This window comes from Chrysemys picta, chromosome 13 (genome assembly GCF_011386835.1).
Source record: "Chrysemys picta bellii isolate R12L10 chromosome 13, ASM1138683v2, whole genome shotgun sequence".
NCBI classification, from domain to species: Eukaryota; Metazoa; Chordata; order Testudines; family Emydidae; genus Chrysemys; species Chrysemys picta.
Genome location: NC_088803.1, coordinates 18227335 through 18244346, shown reverse-complemented (window position 1 = coordinate 18244346; position 17012 = coordinate 18227335). Strand labels below are relative to the sequence as shown.

The 17012-nt window shown below is 48.1% G+C and overlaps 2 protein-coding genes across 2 annotated transcripts; both read left to right on the top strand.

Moving 5' to 3' along the window:
- Positions 1–8136: 8136 nt before the first annotated feature.
- Positions 8137–9408, top strand: LOC103306772 (ribonuclease-like). Its single transcript, XM_065565120.1, has 2 exons — positions 8137–8204; positions 8573–9408. Exon 2 carries the CDS (start codon positions 8597–8599, stop codon positions 9020–9022), a length of 426 nt encoding a protein of 141 aa, XP_065421192.1. The 5' UTR covers positions 8137–8204; positions 8573–8596; the 3' UTR covers positions 9023–9408.
- Positions 9409–15204: 5796 nt separating this feature from the next.
- LOC135975078 (ribonuclease-like) lies at positions 15205–16637 on the top strand. Its single transcript, XM_065565119.1, has 2 exons — positions 15205–15272; positions 15641–16637. Exon 2 carries the CDS (start codon positions 15665–15667, stop codon positions 16088–16090), a length of 426 nt encoding a protein of 141 aa, XP_065421191.1. The 5' UTR covers positions 15205–15272; positions 15641–15664; the 3' UTR covers positions 16091–16637.
- Positions 16638–17012: the final 375 nt, after the last annotated feature.

The window sequence follows — 17012 nt, the reverse complement described above, 5'->3', positions numbered from 1 at the left end:
GGCTAGCACTAGGCACGGAGGGCAGGCAGGAGACCCCGCTTATTCCTCCAATCCTGCTCTGACTCTTCCATACCTGTCCCTGCACCCGGCTCCTCCCTACCTCTGAACACAGGTCAAATTGTACAGGTGTTTCCACCCCCCCACCCTCTGCTGCCCCATGTCATCTCCCCGCTGCCAGAAATAGTGGCCATCTCAAACTCTGTCGTTTATTTAAGAACTACCTGCCAGTTTCACCCTGCTGGTGTTGCGTATTCAGTCTAAGAATGGATAATCCTCACATTCATCATGTTAAGTGTTATTCATCATTGTTCGCTTCATCATTTTTTAACATCTGCCCCCTGCCTGCCATTCTTTGTGCTCCCTAAACACAATAAAATCTGCAAAGCAATTGCTGCCTTGTTGTTTTACATTGGGCATAGCAAGGACGTAAGCCTCTGAACACTTCAGGAGTGTACTGGAAATGTGTAATGGTTTTCCAATGACATTCTCTGTGTTTTCAAGCCCAGTCTCAATCTCTTTCCCCCAACTTGGGAACTGAACCCAGGAATCCTGACTTCCACCTCTGGCCCTGCTCTTACTCACTAGGCCCCACTTCTCCTCAAGAGCTTGAAATTAAACCTATGTGTCCTCAATCTTCATCCACCCTCTTCTAGCCCAGTGGAAAGCACTCCTTTCCTAGGGTCAAGATTAGAACCCAGGTGTCCTGATTCCCAACCTCTCTTGCTCTAATCCACTAGATCCCACTCCACTCCTCTCCCCAAATTGGACCTGACACAACAGTTACAAATATTCGTTCTTCATTGCAGGAACCGTTCACTAACTGAGAAAGGTCAAGAAGAAACTTTGCCTCTGAGCAAACTTTCCATAATTCTCTTGGGGTGGGGTGGGATTCCTTCCCTTAACGATGTGATTGGAATAACAGAGACTTGGTGGGATAACTCACATGACTGGAGTACTCTCATGGATGGATATAAACTGTTCAGGAAGGACAGGCAAGGCAGAAAAGGTGGGGGAGTTTCATTGTATGTAAGAGAGGAGTATGACTGCTCAGAGCTCCGATATGAAACTGCAGAAAATCCTGAGAGTCTCTGGATTAAGTTTAGAAGTGTGAGCAACAAGGGTGATGTCATGGTGGGAGTCTGCAATAGACCACCAGACCAGGGGGATGAGGTGGACGAGGCTTTCTTCCGGCAACTAATAGAAGTTACTATATCGCAGGCCCTGGTTCTCATGGGACACTTTAATCACCCTCATATCTGCTGGGAGAGCAATACAGCAGTGCACAGACAATCGAGGAAGTTTTTGGAAAGTGTAGGGGACAATTTCCTGGTGCAAATGCTGGAGGAACCAACTAGGGGCAGAGCTCTTCTTGACCTGCTGCTCACAAACCGGGAAGAATTAGTAGGGGAAGCAAAAGTGGATGGGAACCTGGGCGGCAGTGACCACGAGATGGTCGAGTTCAGGATCCTGGCACAAGGAAGAAAGGAGAGCAGCAGTATACAGACCCTGGACTTCAGAAAAGCAGACTTGGACTCCCTCAGGGAACTGATGGGCAGGATCCCCTGGGAGAATAACATGAGGGGCAAAGGAGTCCAGGAGAGCTGGCTGTATTTTAAAGAATCCTTATTAAGGTTGCAGGAACAAACCATCCCGATGTGTAGAAAGAATAGTAAATATGACAGGCAAGCAGCTTGGCTTAACAGTGAAATCCTTGCTGATCTTAAACGCAAAAAATAAGCTTACAAGAAGTGGAAGATTGGACAAACGACCAGGGAGGAGTGTAAAAATATTGCTCAGGAATCCAGGAGTGGATTCAGGAAGGCCAAATCACACTTGGAGTTGCAGCTAGCAAGAGATGTTAAGAGTAACAAGAAGGGTTTCTTCAGATATGTTAGCAACAAGAACAAAGTCAAGGAAAGTGTGGGCACCTTACTGAATGAGGGAGGCAACCTAGTGACAGAGGATATGGAAAAAGCTAATGTACTCAATGCTTTTTTTGCCTCTCTCTTCACGAACAAGGTCAGCTCCCAGACTGCTGCACTTGGGGAGCACAGCATGGGGAGGAGATGACCAGCCCTCTGTGGAGAAAGAAGTGGTTCGGGACTATTTAGAAAAACTGGATGAGCACAAGGGGACAGATGTGCTGCATCCGAGGGTGCTAAAGGAGTTGGCGGATGTGATTGCAGAGCCATTGGCCATTATCTTTGAAAACTCATGGCGATCGGGGAGGTCCCGGATGACTGGAAAAAGGCTAATGTAGTGCCTATCTTTTAAAAAGGGAAGAAGGGGGATCTGGGGAACTACAGGCCAGTCAGCTCACCTCAGTCCCTGGAAAAATCATGGAGCAGGTCCTCAAGGAATTAATTCTGAAACACTTAGAGGAGAGGAAAGTGATCAGGAACAGTCAGCATGGATTCACCAAGGGCAAGTCATGCCTGACTAACCTAATTGCCTTCTATGAGGAGATAACTGGCTCTGTGGATGAGGGGAAAGCAGTGGATGTGTTATTCCTTGACTTTAGCAAAGCTTTTGATACAGTCTCCCACAGTATTCTTGCCAGCAAGTTAAAGAAGTATGGGCTGGATGAATGGAGAATAAGGTGGATAGAAAGTTGGCTAGATCGTCGGGCTCAATGGGTAGTGATCAACGGCTCCATGTCTAGTTGGCAGCCGGTTTCAAGTGAAGTGCCCCAGGGATCGGTCCTGACTAACCTAATTGCCTTCTATGAGGAGATAACTGGCTCTGTGGATGAGGGGAAAGCAGTGGATGTGTTATTCCTTGACTTTAGCAAAGCTTTTGATACAGTCTCCCACAGTATTCTTGCCAGCAAGTTAAAGAAGTATGGGCTGGATGAATGGAGAATAAGGTGGATAGAAAGTTGGCTAGATCGTCGGGCTCAATGGGTAGTGATCAACGGCTCCATGTCTAGTTGGCAGCCGGTTTCAAGTGAAGTGCCCCAGGGATCGGTCCTGACTAACCTAATTGCCTTCTATGAGGAGATAACTGGCTCTGTGGATGAGGGGAAAGCAGTGGATGTGTTATTCCTTGACTTTAGCAAAGCTTTTGATACAGTCTCCCACAGTATTCTTGCTGGCAAGTTAAAGAAGTATGGGCTGGATGAATGTCGTATAAGGTGGATAGAAAGCTGGCTAGATCATCAGGCTCAACGGGTAGTGATCAATGGCTCTGTGACGTTGTGCAGTCTATATGGTTTTATAAAAACATGATAATAAGTGAATATAATGTAACTGGGATAGTTTTATAAAAATTTGATAATAAGTGACTATTATGCAAATGGGATATACTTTGTGCAAAAGGTTTCAGAGTAGCAGCCGTGTTAGTCTGTATCCGCAAAAAGAAGAACAGGAGGACTTGTGGCACCTTAGAGACTAACAAATTTATTAGAGCATAAGCTTTCGTGGACTATAGCCCACTAAGTGGGCTATAGTCCACGAAAGCTTATGCTCTAATAAATTTGTTAGTCTCTAAGGTGCCACAAGTCCTCCTGTTCTTCTTTTTGTGCAAAAGGTCTCTTGTAAGGTATCATTACAAAGCTTATAATTTACTGAGTGTGATCATCCTATTTGTAGAAATGTACCACTCTTGTATCTAAAACTAGAAATATGAAATATAACTTTGAGGGCCTATTGTAATTATGTAAATAGTGGGCCATTAATGATGGTTTGGAATCTTGATGACTCCCATTAACAGGACCATTATTCGCAGATGGCTGTATTTACCTGTAAGTCTTCCTGTATATGTGTGTGCTGGCAAGTGAGTAATAAAGTCTTGCACTGACATGTGATCATGTCACCTGAACTGAAATCCATCTTTAACCTGGTGCTTCCAGTGAGGGGGGGTGGAAACCCAGAGGGACAAAGGGTTCCCGCCTTATACAAAAGATATATAAAGGGGTGGGAAAGAACAAGAGGGAGAGAAGCCATCATGAAGAATCCCCTAGCTATCACCTGAGCTGCAACAAAAGCTGTACCAGCGGAAAGAATTGTGCCCAGGCCTGGAAGGTGTCCAGTCTGAGAAAAACTTACTGAAGCATCTCTGAGGGTGAGATTATCTGTATTCAGCTTGATTAGGCATAGATTTGCACATTTTATTTTATTTTGCTTGGTGACTTACTTTGTTCTGTCTGTTACTACTTTGAACCACTTAAATCCTACTGTCTGTATTTAATAAAATTACTTTTTAATTTAGTAATCTACTCAAAGTATGTATTAATACCTGGGGGAGCAAACAACTGTGCATATCTCTCTATCAGTGTTACAGTGGGCGAACAATTTATATGTTTGCCCTGCATAAGCTTTATGCAGGGTAAAACAAATTTATCTGGGTTTAAACCCCATTGGGAGTTGGGCATCTGAGTGCTAAAAACAAGCACACTACTGTGAGCTGTCTTCAGGTAAACTTGCAGCTTTGGGACAAGTGATTCAGACCCTGAATCTGTGTTAAAGCCGGACAAAAGTGGCTGGCTCAGCAAAACAGGGTGCTGGAGTCCTAAGCTGGCAGGGAAAACAGAAGCAGGGGTAGTCTTTGCACATCAGGTGGCAGCTCCCAAGGGGGTTTCTGTAATCAAACCCGTCACAGACTCCATGTCTAGTTGGCAGCCGGTTTCAAGAAGAGTGCCCCAAGATTCAGTCCTGAGGCCGGTTTTATTCATATCTTCATTAATGATCTGGAGGATGGCGTGGACTGCACTCTCAGCAAGTGTGCAGATGACACTAAACTAGGAGGAGTGGTAGATACGCTGGAGGGTAGAGATAGGATAAAGAGGCATCTAGACAAATTAGAGGATTGGGCCAAAAGAAACCTGATGAGGTTCAACAAGGACAAGTGCAGAGTGCTGCACTTAGGACGGAAGGATCCCATGCACTGCTACAGACTAGAGACCGAATGGCAAGGCAGCAGTTCTGCAGAAAAGGACCTAGGGGTTACAGTGGACGAGAAGCTGGATATGAGTCAACAGTGTGCTAACAGCATTTTGGGCTGTATAAGTAGGGGCATTGCCAGCAGATCGAGGGACATGATCATTCCCCTCTATTCGACATTGTTGAGGCCTCATCTAGAATACTGTGTCCAGTTTGGGGCTCCACACTACAAGAAGGATGAGGAAAAATTGGAAAGAGTCCAGCGGAGAGCAACAAAGATGATTAGGGCCTGGAGCACATGACTTATGAAGAGAGGCTGAGGGAACTGGGATTGTTTAGTCTGCAGAAGAGAAGAATGAGGGGGGATTTGATAGCCGCTTTCAACTACCTGAAAAGGGGATTCCAAAGAGGATGGATCTAGACTGTTCTCAGTGGTAGCAGATGACAGAACAAGGAGTAATGGTCTCAAGTTGCAGTGGGGTAGGTTTAGGTTGGATATTAGGAAAAACTTTTTCACTAGGAGGATGGTGAAGCACTGGAATGGGTTACCTAGGGAGGTGGTGGAATCTCCTTCCTTAGAGGTTTTTAAGTTCAGGCTTGACAAAGCCCTGGCTGGGATGATTTAGTTGGGGATTGGTCCTGCTTTGAGCAGGGGGTTGGACTAGATGACCTGCTGAGGTCCCTTCCAACCCTGATATTCTATGATTCTAAAGCAACTGGGACAGGCTAGTATCAGAGACTGAGCTGAAAGGACCCTGGCCTTGGCCATCCCAAAAATCATTGCTGAAGGTTGTGTCAGTCCAGCTACTACCCCGATCCCTCTATGAGAGGAACTGTTAAAACCTGCCTCATTTGAGATTTGAACCTGGGACCCACTTAGTGCTAACTGAGAGAGAAAAATCAATAGACTGTTACATGGAGCTACTCAGGTAGATGCCTGTGAGGGAGTTCACTAAAGGGTGTCATGTGATGTCTCCACCTACAGCCAGTAGCCCACTGGTCCTCAGAAACACAGCGGGATGCATAATGTTTAAGGGGTTATGTGTCTGTGTTGAAAATTACATTCCCAAGGCAAGGAACTAGGAGGTGACATATCTTGGGCAGGTTCCTTTCAGGCAGGAGGGAACAGACACTTATCTGCCTGGCCAAGTATGCCTCACAATAACCTTATTTCCATTCTGAGTCAGACACTGATTAAGGGATTATCGTGATGTCTAATTCTTTTAGTCCCTTTGCAGTGGGTTGTGCGTCAGGATTGAGGGCACCGCCAGAGCTGCGCGGGGTGGGGAGCTGTTGTAATAATTGGGCCTACAAATTTACTCTAGTATTAAACTCAGCTGTGATGAATGAAAGTTTTACCAAATGTCCAGTCACAAATAACAATAAAGGTTGAGCAGAAAAGTTGCAAAGAGAAACTAATTAAATGAGCCCAAACAAACAGGCCCCCGGCCATCACTAAAGGACTATGGATCATGGCTGGTAAACGAGGGAAGTGTGGAGTTGGAAATCAAAGTACCAAAACTGGTGTGTGGAGAATTAGGCCTCACTGGTGAACCAGACAATGAAAAGAGGTGCTGTTCCACCCATCGCTTCCTTCTGGGGTCATTAAACACAGGCGAATTGGAGAGAAAAACTGACATAGGAGAGGAAGCGAATGCAAAAATCACTGACCAAACACAGGGGAAGCAGCGAGCTTTACCATCACGGCTGCCACCCCTACCATCTCCTCAGAGCACAATATCCAGCATGATACTCCTGGGCCTCCTTCATCCTAATCCAGAGGGATGTCCTGACCAGAGAGAGAGACCCAGCTGACATGGCCCCCTCAACTGGCTCTGGCCCAACCCCAGCCACCACCTGGCATGGGAGACTGGGATATGTCTGCACTGAAAAAACAAAACCACGGTGCTGGGTCCCGGCTCTGAAACCTGGACATTGGGGCAGTTCCCAGGCTCCGTCCCACACCTGAACGTCAGAGTCAATTGACCCAAGCTCTGAGACTCCATGTCACAGGTTTCTCTTTGTCCTGTAGATGTACCCTTTGTCTTTTCCCTCCCCACCATATTTTTTTCTCTTTTCTTTCCCTCTCCTTTCTCCTTCTGCCTAATACGAGTCTGGCTTAGCCAGAGAACACTGAATGTTTTGCAACACTGCGGTGAGCCAGTAACCAAAGACACAGGTAAAAACAATGCCCCGAACAACTGGTACGAGTTTGCCAGGTCTCGGAGTGCCCTGTGTTTCCGCAGCAGTGAGGTTGCAAATGAGAATCAACACTAGAGACAGACGCTGTATTTTCTCTCCTCTTTAGTGGATGTGTCTGGTTTTGCTTCCAGGACACAGGATTGGACTTTACCCATCACAGCTCCTGACCGTCTCAACTAATTTCTCTTTTCCCCCAAAAGGACCGTTATTACCATCTGTAGCTTCTACGATACTGTGGGGCACTTTGGTTCCTTCTGGACACCAAACCCCGAACCTTGCTGAACAGTGTTTGAAGTCGGACAGTGACAGGGTCACATAAAAATCTTTGACTCTCTGGGTCCATATAGTCCATAAATTATTTTAAAAGACTCCAGGACTAGGCCATCAGGGGGTACCAGGTGGGGATTGAGGGACATTGGCAGAGCAGGCTGTGGGGAGCTTAGGTCTGGGATAGCAGGAGGGTATAAATCAGGATTGGGGAGCAACGGTAATGCTGTGAGTTCCCAGGATAGGACTGGATTAGGAAGGTGCCAGTGTGTTAGGACTTGGGGTCCATCCACACAGCAAATGAAGCTGTGTTTGCAGCATGGGTGGGCGTTCCTATGCTAACTTTAGTCTAGCTGACATGCATAACAACAGCAGTTGAGACATGTTGGACTGGACTGCAGCACAGGCTGGTGACCAAAGTATGTGCCAGGGTCCCTGGTGGGCTGGCACTGGGACAGCTACCCCATGGTGAATTCCGTGCCACCTAGTATTGTTACCCTCACTAGCTAGAATAAAGCTGGCACTGTTCTGCCCACCCATGCTATAATCACACCTTTGCTTGTTGGATAGACACACCCTGAGATGTTTCGGTGGAGCCCAGATCTCTGGCAGGACATGTTCTGTTTGTTCCCCAACCATGCCTGGCCTGCTGGGCCACTACTTTTAGTTGCAAGATATCAGGAAATTGTCCTTACCCAATTGTTTATTGGATTTCCTCACCCACACCTCCCCCTCCATGTCTTGCTGGGCCTCTATATAACCTGTTCCCAGACAGGCAGGAGGATCACGGTGAGGCTCAGCTCAGCAGAGGCTGGGATCCATCGCTCCAACAGCAGTGAAGGAACAAGGACTTGGGTAAGTTGCCGGAGATTCCACCAGCCGGGAGAGAAAAGAGAACAGTGTCACATGGGGCTGCAACTGCAGGGTTTGTTTCTGGGAGGCAGCATGATCCAGTGGTTACTGAAGTGGTGCTCAGAGCCAGGACTCCTGGGTTCTAGCTCCAGCTCAGTGTGGGGAGGAGAGAGAGAGAGAAAAGGGAGCAGAGGTTGATGTCAGTTGGGCTCAGAGCAGCACATCATGCAGTGAGGCAGGAATAATGGGAGGGGAAGAGTGGGATGGGACTGGGACTGGGAAGGGGGTTTGGGTCCAGCAGGTTCCATAGAGGAGGCAGAGCCCCACCCCATGCTGTCTCCATTCATCTTCCCCTTTTGTCCACGCGGCAGGTCAATCCAGCGACAGACACAGCCATGGCTTCAAGCGGACCCCGCCCTGCGCTCCTGCTGACCCTCGCCCTGCTGGCTGCCTGTGTGGCTCTGACCCTCGGGCAGAGGTGGAACCCACTGAATGACATATTCCGGAAAGAACACGTGGACTTCCCCAAGACCGTCGCCACCAACAACAACGCCTACTGCAACAGGATGATGTGGGACCGGGTGATGTACTGGAAATACACCAACACCTTCATCCATGCGACAGCCGAGAACATCAGCAAAGTCTGCACGACAGATGGGGTAGCCAGCGGGCCCTACCGGTACGAGAGCAAGAGTCCCTTCAACATCACCACCTGCACATTTAACCCCTGGAGCATCTCTTACACCGGGATCAGTGCAGAACAAAAAATCGTCATCTCCTGCTGGCGTGATCTCCCTGTTTTCTATGTGAAGAGCATATAGGGCTAGCACTAGGCGCGGAGGGCAGGCAGGAGACCCCGCTTATTCCTCCAATCCTGCTCTGACTCTTCCATACCTGTCCCTGCACCCGGCTCCTCACCTACCTCTGAACACAGGTCAAATTGTACAGGTGTTTCCACCCCCCCACCCTCTGCTGCCCCATGTCATCTCCCCGCTGCCAGAAATAGTGGCCATCTCAAACTCTGTCGTTTATTTAAGAACTACCTGCCAGTTTCACCCTGCTGGTGTTGCGTATTCAGTCTAAGAATGGATAATCCTCACATTCATCATGTTAAGTGTTATTCATCATTGTTCGCTTCATCATTTTTTAACATCTGCCCCCTGCCTGCCATTCTTTGCCCTAAACACAATAAAATCTGCAAAGCAAATACTGCCTTGTTGTTTTACATTGGGGATAGCAAGGACGTAAGCCTCTGAACACTTCAGGAGTGTACTGGAAATGTGTAATGGTTTTCCAATGACATTCTCTGTGTTTTCAAGCCCAGTCTCAATCTCTTTCCCCCAACTTGGGAACTGAACCCAGGAATCCTGACTTCCACCTCTGGCCCTGCTCTAACTCACTAGGCCCCACTTCTCCTCAAGAGCTTGAAATTAAACCTATGTGTCCTCAATCTTCATCCACCCTTTTCTAGCCCAAAGGAAAGCACTCCTTTCCTAGGGTCAAGATTAGAACCCAGGTGTCCTGATTCCCAACCTCTCTTGCTCTAATCCACTAGACCCCACTCCACTCCTCTCCCCAAATTGGACCTGACACAACAGTTACAAATATTCGTTCTTCATTGCAGGAACCGTTCACTAACTGAGAAAGGTCAAGAAGAAACTTTGCCTCTGAGCAAACTTTCCAAAATTCTCTTGGGGTGGAGTGGGATTCCTTCCCCTAACGATATGATTGGAATAACAGAGACTTGGTGGGGTAACTCACATGACTGGAATACAGTCATGGATGGATATAAACTGTTCAGGAAGGACAGGCAGGGCAGAAAAGGTGGGGGAGTTTCATTGTATGTAAGAGATGAGTATGACTGCTCAGAGCTCCGATATGAAACTGCAGAAAATACTGAGAGTCTCTGGATTAAGTTTAGAAGTGTGAGCAAAAAAGGTGACGTCGTGGTGGGAGTCTGCAATAGACCACCAGACCAGGAGGATGAGGTGGACGAGGCTTTCTTCCGGCAACTAATAGAAGTTACTATATCGCAGGCCTTGGTTCTCATGGGAGACATTAATCACCCTCATATCTGCTGGGAGAGCAATACAGCAGTGCACAGACAATCCAGGAAGTTTTTGGAAAGTGTAGGGGACAATTTCCTGGTGCAAATGCTGGAGGAACCAACTAGGGGCAGAGCTCTTCTTGACCTGCTGCTCACAAACCGGGAAGAATTAGTAGGGGAAGCAAAAGTGGATGGGAACCTGGGCGGCAGTGACCATGAGATGGTCGAGTTCAGGATCCTGGCACAAGGAAGAAAGGAGAGCAGCAGTATACAGACCCTGGACTTCAGAAAAGCAGACTTGGACTCCCTCAGGGAACTGATGGGCAGGATCCCCTGGGAGAATAACATGAGGGGCAAAGGAGTCCAGGAGAGCTGGCTGTATTTTAAAGTATCCTTATTAAGGTTGCAGGAACAAACCATCCCGATGTGTAGAAAGAATAGTAAATATGACAGGCAAGCAGCTTGGCTTAACAGTGAAATCCTTGCTGATCTTAAACACAAAAAATAAGCTTACAAGAAGTGGAAGATTGGACAAATGACCAGGGAGGAGTGTAAAAATATTGCTCAGGCATCCAGGAGTGAAATCAGGAAGGCCAAATCACACTTGGAGTTGCAGCTAGCAAGAGATGTTAAGAGTAACAAGAAGGTTTCTTTAGATATGTTAGCAACAAGAACAAAGTCAAGGAAAGTGTGGGCCCCTTACTGAATGAGGGAGGCAACCTAGTGACAAAGGATGTGGAAAAAGCTAATGTACTCAATGCTTTTTTTGCCTCTCTCTTCACGAACAAGGTCAGCTCCCAGACTGCTTCACTTGGGGAGTACAGCATGGGGAGGAGATGACCAGCCCTCTGTGGAGAAAGAAGTGGTTCGGGACTATTTAGAAAAACTGGATGAGCACAAGGGGACAGATGTGCTACATCCAAGGGTGCTAAAGGAGTTGGCGGATGTGATTGCAGAGCCATTGGCCATTATCTTTGAAAACTCATGGTGATCGGGGAGGTCCCGGATGACTGGAAAAAGGCTAATGTAGTGCCTATATTTTAAAAAGGTAAGAAGGGGGATCCGGGGAACTACAGGCCAGTCAGCTCACCTCAGTCCCTGGAAAAATCATGGAGCAGGTCCTCAAGGAATCAATTCTGAAGCACTTAGAGGAGAGGAAAGTGATCAGGAACAGTCAGCATGGATTCACCAAGGGCAAGTCATGCCTGACTAACCTAATTGCCTTCTATGAGGAGATAACTGGTTCTGTGGATGAGGAGAAAGTAGTGGATGTGTTATTCCTTGACTTTAGCAAAGCTTTTGATACGGTCTCCCACAGTATTCTTGCCGGCAAGTTAAAGAAGTATGGGCTGGATGAATGGACTATAAGGTGGATAGAAAGCTTGCTAGATCATCAGGCTCAATGGGTAGTGATCAATGGCTCCATGTCTAGTTCGCAGCTGGTTTCAGGCAGAGTGCCCCAAGGTTCGGTCCTGAGGCTGGTTTTATTCATATCTTCATTAATGATCTGGAGGATGGCGTGGACTGCACTCTCAGCAAGTGTGCAGATGACACTAAACTAGGAGGAGTGGTAGATACGCTGGAGGGTAGAGATAGGATACAGAGGCATCTAGACAAATTAGAGGATTGGGCCAAAAGAAACCTGATGAGGTTCAACAAGGACAAGTGCAGAGTGCTGCACTTAGGATGGAAGGATCCCATGCACTGCTACAGACTAGAGACCGAATGGCTAGGTAGCAGTTCTGCAGAAAAGGACCTAGGGGTTACAGTGGACGAGAAGCTGGATATGAGTCAACAGTGTGCTAACAGCATTTTGGGCTGTATAAGTAGGGGCATTGCCAGCAGATCGAGGGACATGATCATTCCCCTCTATTCGACATTGTTGAGGCCTCATCTAGAATACTGTGTCCAGTTTGGGGCTCCACACTACAAGAAGGATGAGGAAAAATTGGAAAGAGTCCAGCGGAGAGCAACAAAGATGATTAGGGCCTGGAGCACATGACTTATGAAGAGAGGCTGAGGGAACTGGGATTGTTTAGTCTGCAGAAGAGAAGAATGAGGGGGGATTTGATAGCCGCTTTCAACTACCTGAAAAGGGGATTCCAAAGAGGATGGATCTAGACTGTTCTCAGTGGTAGCAGATGACAGAACAAGGAGTAATGGTCTCAAGTTGCAGTGGGGTAGGTTTAGGTTGGATATTAGGAAAAACTTTTTCACTAGGAGGATGGTGAAGCACTGGAATGGGTTACCTAGGGAGGTGGTGGAATCTCCTTCCTTAGAGGTTTTTAAGTTCAGGCTTGACAAAGCCCTGGCTGGGATGATTTAGTTGGGGATTGGTCCTGCTTTGAGCAGGGGGTTGGACTAGATGACCTGCTGAGGTCCCTTCCAACCCTGATATTCTATGATTCTAAAGCAACTGGGACAGGCTAGTATCAGAGACTGAGCTGAAAGGACCCTGGCCTTGGCCATCCCAAAAATCATTGCTGAAGGTTGTGTCAGTCCAGCTACTACCCCGATCCCTCTATGAGAGGAACTGTTAAAACATGCCTCATTTGAGATTTGAACCTGGGACCCACTTAGTGCTAACTGAGAGAGAAAAATCAATAGACTGTTACATGGAGCTACTCAGGTAGATGCCTGTGAGGGAGTTCACTAAAGGGTGTCATGTGATGTCTCCACCTACAGCCAGTAGCCCACTGGTCCTCAGAAACACAGCGGGATGCATAATGTTTAAGGGGTTATGTGTCTGTGTTGAAAATTACATTCCCAAGGCAAGGAACTAGGAGGTGACATATCTTGGGCAGGTTCCTTTCAGGCAGGAGGGAACAGACACTTATCTGCCTGGCCAAGTATGCCTCACAATAACCTTATTTCCATTCTGAGTCAGACACTGATTAAGGGATTATCGTGATGTCTAATTCTTTTAGTCCCTTTGCAGTGGGTTGTGCGTCAGGATTGAGGGCACCGCCAGAGCTGCGCGGGGTGGGGAGCTGTTGTAATAATTGGGCCTACAAATTTACTCTAGTATTAAACTCAGCTGTGATGAATGAAAGTTTTACCAAATGTCCAGTCACAAATAACAATAAAGGTTGAGCAGAAAAGTTGCAAAGAGAAACTAATTAAATGAGCCCAAACAAACAGGCCCCCGGCCATCACTAAAGGACTATGGATCATGGCTGGTAAACGAGGGAAGTGTGGAGTTGGAAATCAAAGTACCAAAACTGGTGTGTGGAGAATTAGGCCTCACTGGTGAACCAGACAATGAAAAGAGGTGCTGTTCCACCCATCGCTTCCTTCTGGGGTCATTAAACACAGGCGAATTGGAGAGAAAAACTGACATAGGAGAGGAAGCGAATGCAAAAATCACTGACCAAACACAGGGGAAGCAGCGAGCTTTACCATCACGGCTGCCACCCCTACCATCTCCTCAGAGCACAATATCCAGCATGATACTCCTGGGCCTCCTTCATCCTAATCCAGAGGGATGTCCTGACCAGAGAGAGAGACCCAGCTGACATGGCCCCCTCAACTGGCTCTGGCCCAACCCCAGCCACCACCTGGCATGGGAGACTGGGATATGTCTGCACTGAAAAAACAAAACCACGGTGCTGGGTCCCGGCTCTGAAACCTGGACAGTGGGGCAGTTCCCAGGCTCCGTCCCACACCTGAACGTCAGAGTCAATTGACCCAAGCTCTGAGACTCCATGTCACAGGTTTCTCTTTGTCCTGTAGATGTACCCTTTGTCTTTTCCCTCCCCACCATATTTTTTTCTCTTTTCTTTCCCTCTCCTTTCTCCTTCTGCCTAATATGAGTCTGGCTTAGCCAGAGAACACTGAATGTTTTGCAACACTGCGGTGAGCCAGTAACCAAAGACACAGGTAAAAACAATGCCCCGAACAACTGGTACGAGTTTGCCAGGTCTCGGAGTGCCCTGTGTTTCCGCAGCAGTGAGGTTGCAAATGAGAATCAACACCAGAGACAGACGCTGTATTTTCTCTCCTCTTTAGTGGGTGTGTCTGGTTTTGCTTCCAGGACACAGGATTGGACTTTACCCATCACAGCTCCTGACCGTCTCAACTAATTTCTCTTTTCCCCCAAAAGGACCGTTATTACCATCTGTAGCTTCTACGATACTGTGGGGCACTTTGGTTCCTTCTGGACACCAAACCCCGAACCTTGCTTAACAGTGTTTGAAGTCGGACAGTGACAGGGTCACATAAAAATCTTTGACTCTCTGGGTCCATATAGTCCATAAATTATTTTAAAAGACTCCAGGACTAGGCCATCAGGGGGTACCAGGTGGGGATTGAGGGACATTGGCAGAGCAGGCTGTGGGGAGCTTAGGTCTGGGATAGCAGGAGGGTATAAATCAGGATTGGGGAGCACCGGTAATGTTGTGAGTTCCCAGGATAGGACTGGATTAGGAAGGTGCCAGTGTGTTAGGACTTGGGGTCCATCCACACAGCAAATGAAGCTGTGTTTGCAGCATGGGTGGGCGTTCCTATGCTAACTTTAGTCTAGCTGACATGCATAACAACAGCAGTTGAGACATGTTGGACTGGACTGCAGCACAGGCTGGTGACCAAAGTATGTGCCAGGGTCCCTGGTGGGCTGGCACTGGGACAGCTACCCCATGGTGAATTCCGTGCCACCTAGTATTGTTACCCTCACTAGCTAGAATAAAGCTGGCACTGTTCTGCCCACCCATGCTATAATCACACCTTTGCTTGTTGGATAGACACACCCTGAGATGTTTCGGTGGAGCCCAGATCTCTGGCAGGACATGTTCTGTTTGTTCCCCAACCATGCCTGGCCTGCTGGGCCACTACTTTTAGTTGCAAGATATCAGGAAATTGTCCTTACCCAATTGTTTATTGGATTTCCTTACCCACTCCTCCCCCTCCATGTCTCGCTGGGCCTCTATATAACCTGTTCCCAGACAGGCAGGAGGATCACGGTGAGGCTCAGCTCAGCAGAGGCTGGGATCCATCGCTCCAACAGCAGTGAAGGAACAAGGACTTGGGTAAGTTGCCGGAAATTCCACCAGCCGGGAGAGAACAGAGAACAGTGTCACATGGGGCTGCAACTGCAGGGTTTGTTTCTGGGAGGCAGCATGATCCAGTGGTTATTGAAGTGGTGCTCAGAGCCAGGACTCCTGGGTTCTAGCTCCAGCTCAGTGTGGGGAGGAGAGAGAGAGAGAAAAGGGAGCAGAGGTTGATGTCAGTTGGGCTCAGAGCAGCACATCATGCAGTGAGGCAGGAATAATGGGAGGGGAAGAGTGGGATGGGACTGGGACTGGGAAGGGGGTTTGGGTCCAGCAGGTTCCATAGAGGGGGCAGAGCCCCACCCCATGCTGTCTCCATTCATCTTTCCCTTTTGTCCACGCGGCAGGTCAATCCAGCGACAGACACAGCCATGGCTTCAAGCGGACCCCGCCCTGGGCTCCTGCTGACCCTCGCCCTGCTGGCTGCCTGTGTGGCTCTGACCCTCGGGCAGAGGTGGAACCCACTGAATGACATATTCCGGAAAGAACACGTGGACTTCCCCAAGACCGTCGCCACCAACAACAACGCCTACTGCAACAGGATGATGTGGGACCGGGTGATGTACTGGAAATACACCAACACCTTCATCCATGCGACAGCCGAGAACATCAGCAAAGTCTGCACGACAGATGGGGTAGCCAGCGGGCCCTACCGGTACGAGAGCAAGAGTCCCTTCAACATCACCACCTGCACATTTAACCCCTGGAGCATCTCTTACACCGGGATCAGTGCAGAACAAAAAATCGTCATCTCCTGCTGGAGTGATCTCCCTGTTTTCTACGTGAAGAGCATATAGGGCCAGCACTAGGCGTGGAAGGCAGGCAGGAGACCCTGCTGCTGCCTCCCGTACTGGTCACCGCACCTGGCTTCTCACCTACCTCTGAACACAGGTCAAACTGTACAGGTGTTTCCTCCCCTCACCCTCTGCTGCCCCCTAGTGCCCATTATATAGTATAGCTGCCCCTTCCCCATCCCCCACTCTGCTGCCCCTAGTGCCCATTATATGGTATAGCCGCCCCTTCCCTCCTCCTACCCTCTGCTGTCCCTAGTGCTCATTATACAGTACAGTGCCGCTCCCCGTCCCCACCCTCTGCTGCCCCATGTCATCTCCCCACTGCCAAAAATAGTGGCCATCTCAACCTCTGTCCTTTAATCAAGAACTATTCACCAGTTTCACCCTGCTGGTGTTGCGTATTCAGTCTAAGACTGGATAATCCTCACATTCATCATGTTAAGTGTTATATTCATCATTGTTCTTTTCATCATTTTTGAATATCTGCTCCCTGCCTGCCATTCTGTGTGCTCCCTGAACTCAATAAAATCTGAAACCTGCAAAGCAATAACCATCTTGTTGTGTTACATTGGGAATAGCAAGATTGTAAATTGCTGAACACTCCAGGAGTGTGCTGTGGTTTCCAATGAGATTCTCTGTGTTTTCAACCCTGTCTCACCCTTCTTCCCCAATCTTGGGAACAGAACCCGGGAGTCCTGACGTCCACCTCCGGCCTGCTCTAACTCACTAGACCCCACTTCCCATTAAGAGCTTGGTATTAAACATATGAATCCTGAATCTTCATCTGCCCTTTTCTAACCCAGTGGAAAGCGCTCCCCTTCCAGAGTCAGGATTATAACCTGATTCCCAACCTCCCTTGCACTAACCCATTAGACCCCACTCCTCTCCCAAAATTGGACCTGACACAACAGATACAGACCTTCAT